Source organism: Thunnus maccoyii, chromosome 10 (genome assembly GCF_910596095.1).
Source record: "Thunnus maccoyii chromosome 10, fThuMac1.1, whole genome shotgun sequence".
Lineage (NCBI taxonomy): Eukaryota > Metazoa > Chordata > Actinopteri > Scombriformes > Scombridae > Thunnus > Thunnus maccoyii.
This window is the reverse complement of record NC_056542.1, coordinates 27,695,713-27,710,344: the sequence shown is the minus strand read 5'-3', so window position 1 is coordinate 27,710,344 and position 14,632 is coordinate 27,695,713. Positions and strand designations below refer to the sequence as shown.

At 42.1% G+C, this 14,632-nt stretch overlaps 1 protein-coding gene across 1 annotated transcript in view; it reads right to left on the bottom strand.

Annotated features, from left to right (window-relative positions):
* The window catches only part of usp45 (ubiquitin specific peptidase 45), a 37,999-nt gene that overhangs the window by 2,904 nt on the left and 20,463 nt on the right, over positions 1-14,632 (bottom strand). The window contains exons 9-17 of the mRNA XM_042424870.1: positions 8,242-8,329; positions 5,333-5,414; positions 4,867-4,958; positions 4,043-4,099; positions 3,749-3,880; positions 2,083-2,740; positions 1,847-1,944; positions 1,600-1,686; positions 1,268-1,412 (exon numbers count right to left, since the gene is read on the bottom strand). Coding sequence (XP_042280804.1) covers positions 1,268-1,412; positions 1,600-1,686; positions 1,847-1,944; positions 2,083-2,740; positions 3,749-3,880; positions 4,043-4,099; positions 4,867-4,958; positions 5,333-5,414; positions 8,242-8,329 — 1,439 coding nt within the window. The remainder of the gene's footprint in view (positions 1-1,267; positions 1,413-1,599; positions 1,687-1,846; positions 1,945-2,082; positions 2,741-3,748; positions 3,881-4,042; positions 4,100-4,866; positions 4,959-5,332; positions 5,415-8,241; positions 8,330-14,632) is intronic.

Genomic DNA, 14,632 nt, shown 5'->3' with positions numbered 1-14,632 from the left:
GAAGTACAAATAATTTGGACGAATGAAATGGCCTCATAACAACTATCTAATCCCACCTGTTTACTTTAGGCACAGGTTCTAGTGGTAGCTATTCTCAATAGCGTTACTAGCTGGTGTAGTTGTAATGTTATACAGGACTGAATAATCATATCTTCAAAAGCAGATCAATTAGCTAACGTTGACTCACAAATCAACTTTAGCTGGAGTCAGTGGACCAAGCAGGTTCATTCAACATACACTAAACTATCTTTTCCTACGTTCTATTTTCATTCAACGATGACGATTGCAGTTTAGCTAAATGGCATGTTTCTCACCTTTGTAAACAGTCGAGACTCCTGTGTGGAGTGGTGCCTATGGTGGTGAAACTGCAGCACAAGCACCTTAAGCTCGTCTACTAGATGTTGGCTTTTTTTGGATAATACTTAATTGTGTGTCTTTTTGGGCCAATAGAAATGCATGTTTTAGACACATCTGCTACAATGATTTTCAATGCTATAAACTGTGCTCCACTAATATGCTTTAAATACGACAACTCTTCATAACTTAAGAAACAAATTTTGTAAGTTTTAAAATTACAATTAGCTTGGAATCATTCATTTGGACAGCAGAATCTTGGAAACCAATAATGCTGCCAACATGTTTGCTTCAAAAGATGCAACTGATTAGTGACATGGAACAAAACATGACAATCTGTTACAGCCTTTGTTACATTTTTGAACCCTGAAATATTAAGTTCAATTGCAACTATTTAACTTAATATTTTTAAGTGAGGCAGCTGGGGGGCAATGGAGGGAAATGTTGAAGTGAAGATTTTTTTAAACCTAAAGATGAAAAAATAATGTAGATGTTACAGCGGGTACATATTGCATATCATGTGACTGAACCAAAGTCTATGAGCAGTCATTAAGGCCACAGGTTTGACCCTTCTGTCATAAACAACCAATGGCTCCAATTACAATAAGTCAAGTTATGCTTTAGCCTGTTAGCAGCAAGGGCAACTGCTTGCTTGATTTTTCAACAACCTTTCAGCCCTATTTTGTAAATCTGGGCATCTTCCTTAAGAAGAAGAGAGAAATAAAAAGAGAAAACAACATCGATGTATTGAACATAAACACCTCCATTCATGCTGCCCTTTGTAGAGGACGTCTTCAAGGTCACAAGGAGTGAGGCATTTGCTGCACAAACACTGACCGCTTTCATGAACTGCACACAAACACAGAATAAAGATAAAAGGTCTTAAAAGAGCTTAAGAGAGTCGAACTCTGACCTGACAGCTTTCTGTGGTGCTGTTCTGTTTTCCTCTGGGGAGCACGCACTTTTACATATGCGGTGTAGTGGCCCCCCCGCATTGAGCCGCTATGCTCCACAATCCCATACAGGCTGTAAAGGACGCGCTCACCGGCTGCCAGGTTCTAGCAAAAATGAGAAAAAAAATTAGCAAACAGGGAAACAAAGCCAAAAAAGGAAAATTACGAAGGTCTCTACAGTACCAACTAAGGATATTCATTACAAACTGAACTACTGAGGAAGAATAGAAGAAATGTTGAGTAAGAAATATGAAGAAAACTAGTATTTTTCCAGTTTGGACTAGTGTGGTACCTTGCAGGTCACCGAGCAGAACGGAGCCAGATCCAGGATCAGCGGAAAGTCAACATGGCGGTTCACCTTTCGTAGGTTCATCCCTGCCTTAAAATACAAAAACAGAACCGTAGTACATGAACATTTAGGCTTGTAGACCACAACACGACCCTCATACCGTCACACACAACTGGATCATATATAACAGGATTTAAATATCTCCATGATAACATGGAGAACAATCAAAAGTCTGTGTGTGGCTGCTAACCTGGTGGAAGCGTTTGAGATGCAGTGTGATGACAGGAGGCAGCGAGGAAATCAACATTTGCTTCCTAGCGCTGGTGTAAATCTTCTCCACCTTCTTATCTAAGCCAACAACACAGAAACACACATAAAAACACAGCAATGTCATGTCACCATATCAATCATTTGCAGGTGAACAACACTGACTCTTTGCTCTTCCTCAAACTTCTTTGCAGCGTGGTTCCAGATGTTTTGTCTTACCAGCTGAGCTGCTCTTGCGCAGCTGCTTCTGTCTGCGTTCGGTGCAGCTCTCACACAGCAGCTTGTTGTTGCCCATCAGTAGTTCCACAGAGGTAAACTGGTGAAGGCAGGACTGGATGGAGCACTCCTTGGAGCTGGGGGTATAACTGTGGGACAGTGCCTGGAACGCCCCCTGGTGGTGTTGATGGTGGAGATTATCTCGCGACTGCATTTCTCCCGACTCCTCTGGAGAACAGTGCGTGGAAGGCGAGCAGTCCCCAGGAGTGAAGCCCAGGTTGACCTTAGACACTGCAGAAACGAGCTGCTCTACAGCACCACCCTGCCTAGTGGAGGAGGATGGTGAGGGTGAGGGTGAGGAGGTGGAGATGGGTGTAGGGGATGGAGTGAGAGTAGATGACATTTGACTGTGGACGTGGCTGGAGGAGGAGGTGTGTGGGGCCCACTCGCTCTCCGAAGCCTCGCTGTCGGCATCGTTACTGCTGTCCTGAGGACCTGAGTCTCTTTCACTGCCATCTGAGAGGCTGCCAGCAGCGGCCATCTTGCAAACTGTGACACCGCGGGCCGATCCACCCGCCACCCCCTCCTCTTCTGGACGCTCCGCACCACAGCCTGCCCCCTTCTCCTCCACAGAGCTCGAAGACCTCCTCCCTTGCTGTTTCTGGGGAAGAAATGGACATGTTAACCTCTTTCAGACATGCACTTTAATGCACTGAAAGTTTAACATGATAGTGTCATGTTTGAGAAGAGCAGTTAATAACAGTTTCTGTTTACATCTCAGTAAAGGCATGTAAGAGGCATTCAAACATTCTTTATGAAGTTTTTCACAAAGACTAGAAAGTGATGCTTTAAATGCTGTATCTTGAATACAGAGATCATTTTGAAATGAATTCTGTTAAATGAGCTACTCTACTTTTGTAAAGCTAAAGCTAGAAACCAAAATGAGAAAGCTGCACTGAGGATGATGTAACAGTAAACAACCTCTTGCCTTGTACCTCATAGAAACATTCCTGAGATGCCTTGTCTGGTGTGTCAGATGCCAAATACTGTGCAAGCATTGTGGCTCTATCCATCACAGTCCAGTAATAATTGAAAACAGTCAACATGGAAAATTTCCATAATGTTAGTTATGAAGAAACATTACAATGTTTTTTGTGGAAAGACATTTGATGTGAAAGGGTAAGAATCAAATTTGATAGATACAGTACATGTACTAATATTAACACATCTGAAGAAGATCATCAGCTATGAACTTACCCACCATTACACCATTTCTTCTGCCGTCATATAATTCCTTTGTATTTTAATTGGTTGAAGAGCCACAATGAGAATTTTGCTTTGTAGAATCTAAAGAGCCACGCTTTGTCTTGAATATCACAATAGAAAAAAAAAGAAACTGAGATAAAATAAATGTCTGCTTTTAGCCTCGGCATTGCACATTGCTAAAAATGTGTATGTGTTTGAAGACAATAGAGAAAAAATAGAACTAGGATGAAACAGAAATAGAAGAAAGAAAAAAACAAAAGACAAAAAAAGAAAAAATACAAACAACCTCACAATATAATTAACTTTATGAGATGTGTGGATACAAATAGCAAATCGAGAATCACTTTTCAAATAATCAGCATGCACAGCAACTCTTGTGCCAGTGCGTTCTCTACATACACACCTGTCCACTGAGCTTCCTGGTGTTTCTGTTGACAGAGTGTGCTGCAGAAAGAACCTGCTCGCTGTGAGTCGCGTGGGCGTCTTGCTCCCGGCTGCCCTTCCCTAGCCTGCCAGGGTTGGACGGTTTCGATATCTGAGCACAAAAAATAATCATCATCATCATCAGTGGAGCCCTAAAAGATTTGGCTATATCTGTAGTATTACTCATAAACTTATTCACACTGTATGAAAGTGTTAATCATCATCCTCTACATTATTTACAGTCATTTTCTAAAGAGCAATTGTAGCAGCTCACCCTCTCCTCTATGATGGGTAAAGAAATGTCTATGAAAGCCTCCTTCACTGTGGAGATCTGAAAAAGAAATCAGCATGTCGGTCAGTGCCACCATATACATGTATCAACTTCCTTTATAGTCAAAATCACAGCCAGTTGCTAACTTCTGCTGCGGATTTCAAACAGGTCTGGGAGGAAATCTGAGAAGGGGCTGTTTACTCTGCTTTTCCTCTCCAGCTCCACACCTGGTGCTCTCTACCTTCAATGATATTCTTTGCACAATGGCATTTGCTTTGTTAACAACCCTGAGCTCCCACATTTATAGTAAATGCCTGCTGCAAACAGCTGGTGTCGCGCTGGTCCTTGAAGTGCTTTATTTGTTGTTGTTGTTGTTTTCTTTTTTTTTTTAATACATCTGGTCTGCGTCCTCTGACTTATTTTATAGTTGAGGATTGTCCTATGGTTCGGAGATGTGCCTTGCATGTAACAGCTGGTTGTTATTCACTTCAAATGACAAATATATGACAATTTACGAGTGTGACGCCAGTGTCGCTGGAAATTGTCTGGCTATCTGTTGTACTTCCAGCAGCCATCTTTTAAAGAAGCAGCAAAATGAAAATAAATATTATAAAATAGTTTCGCGACAAAGCGTAAAAGGGTTACACTTGGATTCAGAAGCAAACTGTGTCTGAATACAAGGTTGGAGGGAGAAAGTGTCGACCTTGTTGTGCCTCATACGTGTTCCATTGAGAATACCACGCTGAGCTGTGTTATGAGGACAAGCCTGATTGGTTCACGTTGACCAATCGGATCCTTTTCTATAGTTCACCCACGCACACACTTACATGCTCGCACTCTTCACACATAATGGTGTTGGTCAGCTCGCCTACAAAGATGGAGTCAACAAAGTTCATCTTCACACCTTCCTTCCCGTATGCTGGTGGGAAAGAGAAACATAATTTTCGATTAATTACACGTGTCAGCAATGTTTAATTAAATTTAGGTGTTACCAATTTTATAAGTTTATGATATGAATTCCATGATTCATAAACACTATGTTCCTCCTGCCAATGTTCTCCATTAAAACATTTTGGTTATACTAGTCACTAGTATCTAAAAAATGGGATGTGGACTAAAGGCTACATGAATGTCTTCCTTGATAATGTCTCTTAAATTCTGTCTAACAAAGGGCATAATTCCCTTTCCTCCATCAAATTGCTCTGTGGCTGATCAGTAATTGTATTTCCATTAGCTGCCACAAGATGGGACTATTGATCTTGGCTGTCTGTCTAGTGCGGCGTGCGTATGAACCTTTAACTTGGCGTTTGGTCTCTTCATCTGCTGTCTTCTCTGTGGGATTGTTGAAAGCCTTCAGGATGCCTGCCTTCACCCTCTGGAAACATCAAACACAAAATAATGAAATAATGCAGACTTAAAGTCATTTTCTTAGATGCAAAATAGATGTGGGTTTTTTTGTGTTTTTCTTGAATTTTCTTGATTACATCCATTAGTGAAATATCACAGTCTAGGCTACAGCTCAGTTTGACAGTTATATCTATTATAAGCATGTGTGTGTGTATAAGCAAGCAGTGTAAAATAATTATTGTGCTTGTCTAAAACTGTTAACATGTAAAACTCTTCATTAACTCTGCATCCTTGTGTGTGTGTGTGTGTGTATATAAGTTCTCCATGGGGCCCTCTGATTGAAGGTGACATGGTCAGTGAGTGTGTTGGTGAGAGAGCTGTGAAGAGGCACAGCCACAGTAAAGCACCAATCAATAGATAATTGGCCATGGTCTATGTCTGCAGTCGAGACCAGTCATCCCCCATTGTCCCGGGACCCACGCACTGGACTGGCTATTTAGGTCAAAAAGCCCTGTTAATCCCAGCCCCGGCCAGCCTGCACCCCACTCAGTCAGCACAGTCAAACCAGGCTGAAGCTCTCCTACTAATTAATTACCAGTAACCCCCACTCTCACTCCCCAAATAACAGCGTGCACTGTCCCACACAGGATGGGCAGTGGGAGGGGGGCTGTTGGGGGGAGTGGAGAGGGTTGCTGGTACACGGGTGCAGGGGTGGAAACAAAAATGAAGATGGGGTAAAGAAGGACAGTCCATGCCCTGAGAGAGTAATACCTACCGTCTCAGCTAATTGGTGATAATTGGCTGCGGCCAAATTAGCATATTTAGATCTCTGATACTAATGGCCAATCAACACAAACACTTAGGGCCTCTAAAAGGTTGGTGACACCCACTGCAAAACAAACAGTCTCCCTCTGATGCACACACACTCACGAAGGACAGTGTGTGTATATAAACTAGACTGTGTTTATGTGTTATTTCAAATTCAGTTCAAGATCATTGGGTTTACACACGCTCTCTAGGTATGACTTAACCACTGTTGGTTTAAGAAAATATGTTTATGTGATGCTTGAGAACAAGCTATCAATAATACTTAAATATACGGTACATCATTTTTATTAAAAAAGTTAGTAACTGGTATAATGTGTGTGTTCATTTTAAAAATTATCCAACAACGTGGCTAAAATGCCACTGTATCTCTGAATGTGCTTGGCTGAATAAATGAGTTTCTGAGTGGATGAATAGAGCAGGCCGTACCCCTCCCTCTATGCCTCCTTGATTGGATTGGGAGATGGCTGATGAATGTGTGTTTGTGTGTGTGTAGGAGGGGGCGGTGGGTGACCCTCAAGCACAATGGGACGGCCCTGGAGCCCATTCAGCAGCTGTGGGTTTCCCAAGATCACACAATGATGCCGGTCGTGCCACTTGCAAGTCCCCTAAGTGGCACAACTGTCAGTGTTCACAAGTTTGAATGGGAGCAGGGGAGCCCAGACTGCGGCCCCTCCTGGGCCCGGGGCTGACCACTAAACACACCCGCTAACTTCTCCTCCTAGGTTCACGTAGCCACTGGTGGGGCCACGGGGGCCGGCTCAGCCCTGCAAAGGGCTGCTGTGGGGTCTCCTAATTGCCCTGTGAAGGGGTGGGGGCGGGAGTGCTGTGTATTTGCCAAAAACATGGCACCATAAGGTTAAAACACAAAAACTGTCTGGCCAAGCAAAACGAAGACATTGGGTTGCAGCCACCCACAAACAAAGAACTGAACACAGGGTACACTGGATAAGATATTTACTGTAATACAAAATATAAAGCAATTGTGAAGGACTGAGAGGGCTGTAACAGCAATTACAGTGTTTGACCTGGTGTTCACACTAATGGCCTTCAAATATAACAGTGTGTCCCACTGATCATACTTTTCTTTTCAGTCCTTTTTGTCTATTGATTTGTTTTTGCAATAGTTTGTTTTCTAGCAGTCCAGTTCTACATTTGAAAATATCAATACTTAATAAATTAATGAATAAAATTAGCCACAAAAAAAAATGACAGCCAGTTATAAAACCATGGTTTGCCTGCATTGCTCAGGTATTGCAAGTACATGCAGTTTCTTGACTTTTTGCACATTTTCTATTATCAAATTGTCTGAATGCATTTGTAAAGGAACTTTTCTTAAACACACGAATACAGGGAGTACTTTATACAGATTCGAGGGACCTTCTGTCACAAAAAGTAAAACTTTAGCAATTTTCAATAGAACACGACAAAAAGTCTTTGTGGACTTGGAAAAAGCATAGCCTTTCTCATAGAAACTCCGCACAATGTCTGGAGAATCAGGCTCGGACATTGTCTAGAGTTGCCCTTTCACACATGTAGCACACATAAGGAGATTGTCCGTGTCAGGCGCGTTCTCACCCACTGGAAATACTCTGTTTGGTTTAGGTGAGGGGTGGCGCCAGGGCAGAGTGTGCAGGAGGCAGGACATGATACAAAAAGTACACTGCGGATATCGCAGTGTTTTGTTAACAGCACATCAAAGATGACCATGGTTGTATAATAGGAACTGGATACGTCACTGTCGCTCAGCCTTACTTCCAATTTTGCCCAGTGGCCACTCGCGGTATTGCAGTGAAAAATTCCCCTGTGGCCCAAAAAGCATTTCCCCATAGACCAGCAGGAGAAACACTACTGCGCTCAATCGGACATTACACAGACTTTGTACTCGGGAGCTGTCAGGTAAACTTTACTGTCTGGTCCAACTGATTCGGACATTTGCATTCTCACATCAGATCCTCCAGGTAATGTCTAGATATGTTCAGGGTTGGAGTGCATGTGTGAAAGGGGCATGTGTGTATATGTAAGCTCACTTTAGTTTCCTCTACTCGTATGGAGTCCAGTAAGTAGTGCAAAAGCTCCTGGCTGTCCTGTTGTTGGTAGCCCTTGAAACGTGGTGCCCTGGAGAAAAACAAAATAAAAGTACAAATGAAATTCCAGGGTTGGCAGTTCAATCCCCAGCTGCCCCTGTCCACATGTCGAAGTGTCCTTGAGCAAGACACCGAACCTGGAAAGTTTTTGCTTACAGTTGTTTAAACAAAGTTACAGACTTGTACAAACAGTGATAACAGGCAAACAACATTAAGGTGGGAGTAAATTTCTAACAAAGAAAAAGACTCAATGATTTGTACACAAAAAAAACAATCTAAGTTTTGTGAGCCGTGTGTTCAGATGCTTCTTTCTTTCTTTTTTTTTCTTCCAAATTTGAATTTGAATAAACAATGTAAGCATTTGTTTTGATGCTGGTGTTCTAGTGTTGCATCTAGTGGGGCTGAATGTTGCATATGACACCTCTAATAAAGAAAACTAATCAGTGTGTTAACGTATTCTGGTAAAGACTGAGTCAATGTACAGTACCAGTCAAAGGTTTGGACACTTTCTCATTCTAGTGAATAGGAAGGTGTGTCCAAACTTTTGACTGGTAATGTAGATCATTCTAGATGGTGCACCACAGTTGGCCACTGAAACAATAAGTCTCTGCTTTGAGTTGCCCCCAAGAATTCCCTTTGACTGTTGGAAAGATCACGTCTGCTTAAAGCCTTATCAGGTTGACCGTCTGTTTCCAGATAAACTGTAAATAAATGTGTGAAAATAGCTTTAAGACCCTCTCCTTGTTTCAACCTTTAGTTACCCACCTATTATCTCTTCTTTAGTATCCTCTTTAGTATCCTATGATTTATTATATTAAATAATGTATTATATTAGATCCTGTCCTTGTGCTGTTTTTCAATAATTCTGTATTTTAAAGTGACCTCATAGATATTCAATAACAATTTATGGTGCCAGGAACTCTTAGACAAGGGACAACCCAATAAAATGAAGAGCCAATTTAACCAAAGAATTTACACCAATCTTTGTTGGATGGGAGAATACAGGGGTCCATTACAAGGCAAAGTACTTCACACAGAACGAAGATAAGAATAATTGACTGTCAGGTAATTTATTTCCTTGACTTTTTGCTGAGCATTCTGTTGGCAAAGCAGGCTAGACCATCCTGGACATTAATGCCAGAGAGCTTAGAGGGGAGGCTCTCCTTGGGTCCGTCCCCTGGCCGTCCACAGTGAAGCAGATGTTAGGACAGATGCCAGGGGCAGATGGGCAGCCAAGACTAGAGCCACTGCAACCTGTTGGGCCGAGCCTGCCACATAACCAGGGGACAGGTTGGTCTGACAGGCACAGCACACTCTGAGAGGCAACATTTCTGGTTTGGGAAACCATCAGTCAAATGTTGAGGATGTTCAGAGGGCCGGGGGTTTGGGTGGTGGGTTAACTCCTTTAATGGTACTATGGAGGTCCTTTACTGGTACTTCATGGTCTACACTAGAGGTCTTCAGGCCCTTCAGGTCTTTGAGTCACTTTAAAAGAGTCAAACAGGGTGTCCTTCTTGGGTTGACAGGATATTTTTAAAGATGCTGGTCACCAATTCTTCCACACTGCAGATGGCTGGTACCAATCTGATAATGATGATAATCTATTACTACTTAAACACTGCAATAATATTCACAGCTATTCAAGATTTCTGTTTTTTTCTGTTTGATGGTGGAACACAGACGTGACTAGTGTGTTCCTCTACACTGATTTATAATCGAAGTTAACTTTGAAAATAAAACTTTTACAATAAAAGCTGTAGTATATAAATTTACAAAAGCATTTGCAATTTAGATAAATAAATATAGAGGAATTTACTTATACTGAGTGATCTCTCTAAGAAACGCTGACATGTGACCCAAGTACGGATGCCCATGGCCGGGGGAGAGATGGCCAACCACCTGCCCTCAACACAGGTCATAACCAGGAGGTCTGGAGGAGCCCAAAGTCACCCCTACACCCTTACATACTGACACAAGCTCTGTCTCTTATGCCCTTTTTGTGCAGACACATGGGGAAGGCTGGGAGGAGGGGTGAGGATGGTGGAAAGCACATATGTCATTTATTCGCCAGTCCTAAAAATGAACAACATGTGAAGGAATGTCTCCCTCTTGTTCTGCTAACTAGTCTGTCACTTTACCGGAGAGCGAGAGAGAGAGAGAGAGAGAGAGAGAGAACTATAAAGCAAAAAAGGGAAGAAGAGGGTGGAAATGAGTGAGACAGAAAAAGAGGGAGAGACAGAATGAGACAGAGAGAAAAAAAAAATGAAAAGCTTGGTTGGGATCAGTGGGAATGAGGAGGTCTGGAAGCTCATCCCAGTGGAGAGAAGCAGAAGGGCCCTGTAGCGCTGCTCTCAATCTGGCCAATGCAAACAGCTGCGGTGCTAACACAATTAACAGCCGGATGAGTTAGTACCAGACACAAGGCCACACAAGCTCACCCCCCCCAAACACACACATATGAGCAACACAATGCACCCGCACACAGTTCATATAATAAATTCATGCAGTATTTACACACACACACAGGCATAAAAACTAGAAATGTGACTCAATGATTTACAATATGTTCATAAAAAATGTGCAAAACACAAATAGAGAGGCCTTTACAAAACAGAAGCTGTACTCATATTGGACTTAGTCTGAATGCCTGAGCATCTAACACATCAGACTTCTGTTTGGTGCTATTCCACATTTGTTCTATTGATTTGACCGATTGTACTATTTCTCTGTACCAACATTAAAAACTCCTACCTCTTGCCAAGACTACCAAGCTTTACAGTGTTAAAGAGTCATAAAGCTTATGACTGACTTCACACAGAAATTCAAAGCCAATAGATGACAATGATCATGTGCTTATAATCTATTTTCACCCGAAAGAAAAACTGTTGGCTGTTAACATGTTGCTAGGTTTCAGGTGTGAAAAGGATAAACTGTTGAAGTTGCACTGTTAGAGATGGGGTAAGAGTGCTTTATAATGATCTACTGGTATATCTGAATACTTGTCAGCCAATCACAATGTCAGGTCAAGCCCACAAATACATGTAAGTGAAAAGCTTTACTTATTTTTTGAATTAAAATGTCCAGTAAAATGTACTGCACTGTATTGACATCTGGTCCCTCAGAAAGGTCTTTAACAACACCTTAACAGAAAAAAAATATTTTCTACTTCCTACTTTCTTTCCTTTAATTAAAACACACTTACATTGGAAGACTGTGATTACTGTTGACATTTCAGTCATCTTGTATTTGTTGCATTTTGCCTCATTATATAGCCAAGTCAAACACAATGGTATAGTATGTAGACCATACAATATCTGACCATATGACCATGTCTGAACATATCATTTATCATACTGCAGACAACTGATATTTAGTCATATGGTGCAAAAATTACCATTATCTTATGTTAATTTATTCCAATTTCTTTGGAGGCGCATGTAATAAGACTTCTGCTGGCTTGTGAATATTTGTGAAGTAAGAATAAGCATCTGTCACCTTTGCCTCTTTGTCTCCCTCAAATTACAACATCATATGGTAAGGTTTTGCAAGATTGAGAGACACCAACAGAATCAATTTCAACTTTGAAGACTGTTTTGGACTTAAGCAAGTTACCTATTGGACAACACTAGCAGTACCACTAACAATGAACTACACAATACCAGCCTTGGGTGATGATTCATCTTCAGCTTTGCAAAGGTTGTTTTTCCTATTTTGAACATAAACAACCTTATCAACAACCTTATTTTCATGTTTCCTCACATTCACAGACACACTGCACTGAATGGACTCTAATCAGGAGACTATAAAGTTTGAAGCCGTGGACTGTGGCTCTTAGCTCAGCATAGGTGCACAAGCCAATATTTGTATTATTGTTTGTTTTTTTTGTTTTTTTTACCAACAGTGAATCTCTGCTTCTTTTCTTCAACCTGAGAGAGGTCTTCCTTCTGTGCTGACAAGCATGCCAGCCCTGCCTCTTTGTGTTTGTACTTCATGTGTGTTTACGTAGGTGTCTGTGTGTCCTGGATGCCAGAGCACCAGATGGAATCCATTGTTGTCCTCTGCTATTTCTATCAGCACATGGATAGAGAAGAGAGTGAGCGTACTTTTCATCTTTTTTGCTATAAAAGAAACTGTCCAGTGGCTGTCCTGAAAATTGAATCAGTCCTTGAAAGAAGCAGGTGTAGATGAATGTCTCTGTGTGGCCTTTTTATCCAGCTTATGCATTACACATGCATAGACAGTGCATCCCAATACACTTATAAGTGTATAGTAATAATTACAAGTGACATTCTCAACAAATATTATTTATAATGCTTTAGATTAACAAAAGCAGTAGACAGGTTGTATAAAAAACACTGAAAGTGGAAATTAAAGTGTTTAATTAAATGTTATCTTCTCATCTTGCCACCACTGACTAGCTTTATTAAAAAACAAGGTCTGGGTACAAGCTGGGACCCTCCCTGGCACCAGATAGAGTGTGGTGCTGACAATCCAACCCACATAGCTTGGCATTGGTCCTAGTCCAGGCCAGAGCCCTTCCGCTGGCAGGAGGAGGAAGAGGCAGGCTGTGGGGTACTCAGCTGGTTGAGGTCAAATGCATGTGCACACGTACACACAAACCCGGGCTCAATAGGGCTCCAGTGGTGCAAACAAACAGAGCCAGAAAGCCTTAACCTGCCTGTCAACACAAACACACTGGGAAAGACAGTGAAAGAGAAATGGAAAAGCGCTCTCAGTCCCTACGGGTCAAGGGCAGACCCAGCCCTCTTAGAGTGACAAGAGCTTGCAGTGACAAGTTATGATGACAGAATGTATTCACAGAGTACAGCCATCATAAAGGTCACTACAATGGAGAAAATGTCCTGGTAAACGGGAGCAGTTCTTGACCCTGCCCTTTCAGCTCAAAGCTTTGGATCTGGCTGAATGCAGTTGCTGTGTGGAGGAGTCCGATAGAGAAGCATGTGCGAGCTCGGGCAACTGCAATCATATGCGCTTAGTGGATGTTAAAGAGAATAGCAAAAGCTGTAAATGAGTAAGGCCTTGAAGTGTAATAAAGCCTCCAGTTCTTCCATGTCAATCAAAGAGCTGAATAATGAAGTCTGCTCTCATGAAAAACCTCCTGATCCCATGATGACCATCTGGATGAATCATGACCTCTTCCACTTTGTTTAAACAAGCGAGATAACAAGGTACCGCTAGGAAGATTTCGCCACTGTTTGAGAGGGTATTTTTTCAGCTTGAGACAATATTCTCCAACACACCTATCTAATTTTTCAACATATTTCCTTTTTTATTTTTTGCATTAAAAACAATGTACAACTGCATATGACAGTTGAATATTTGCATTTACTGTTTGAATGTACATAACAACTACATACTGGCCTGAGTGAAAGTTCACTTGGTAAAAGTGTAGCATATGGGTGATGGGTGCTGATGCTTAAAGTCGTATCTCTCTATTCAAATGCATGTCAGTGGAATAGATTAGCCCTATTTAACATTAGATCCGTGTGAGTGCATGAAGGTGTGTGCAATGCCTGCTGTCTGAATGCACAATTGACTACATGTGTGTTGCAGGCTGAGGTGGTACCAGGTGAGGTGGCAGTCCACACACACGCGCACACACACGCACACACACACACAGGCCTGTTTGATGAAAGCTAGGTACCAGAATAAGTGTCAAAGCCGCACCAGAGACGTACCCAGTCATCCAACGTCAAATGCCCTGGTCACCCACCTGCACTACTAAACAGTGCAAGACCCCGCCCCCTCCCACTCACATAAACACACACACACACAGGGTGGACCTCACCAGCAGTGTACCATGTTCAAACAAGAACCCAGCCAACCAAACACTCACACAAGAGAACAAAACAATTGTTCATTGTTTGACGAATGTAGGGCTGCGTTTCTGCCCGTCACACAGCCTGTTAGATGTTACTCCGGATCAAATATGACACAGGTGGCGCAGCAGTGTGGCAAGTAGCAGAAGACCTACAAATAGGTGGCTGCTCTGAGGCATTTTGGTAAGGTACAGTGCCTTTAATGTGTTTTGTATATATTGAGCTCAGAGTGTGTGAAAGAGATTCAGCTGGGACCAGGTGCTAACTGGGTCTGGCTGGTTAAAGCGGTCATCATCACAGTGAGGGGATGAAAGCAGGTAAAAGCTGTGGCTCTTGTGTTGTAAACCGCTGCTGTAGAGATGGAGAACTGCAATGCCGACACTTGTGGTGCAGTTTGATGACTTCACTGGCCTTGGGATAAATTATCTGCATACAGGGTCTGGACTTCTTGTATCACCAAGGTCACAATGAGGGGAGACTCAACTGACAACTAC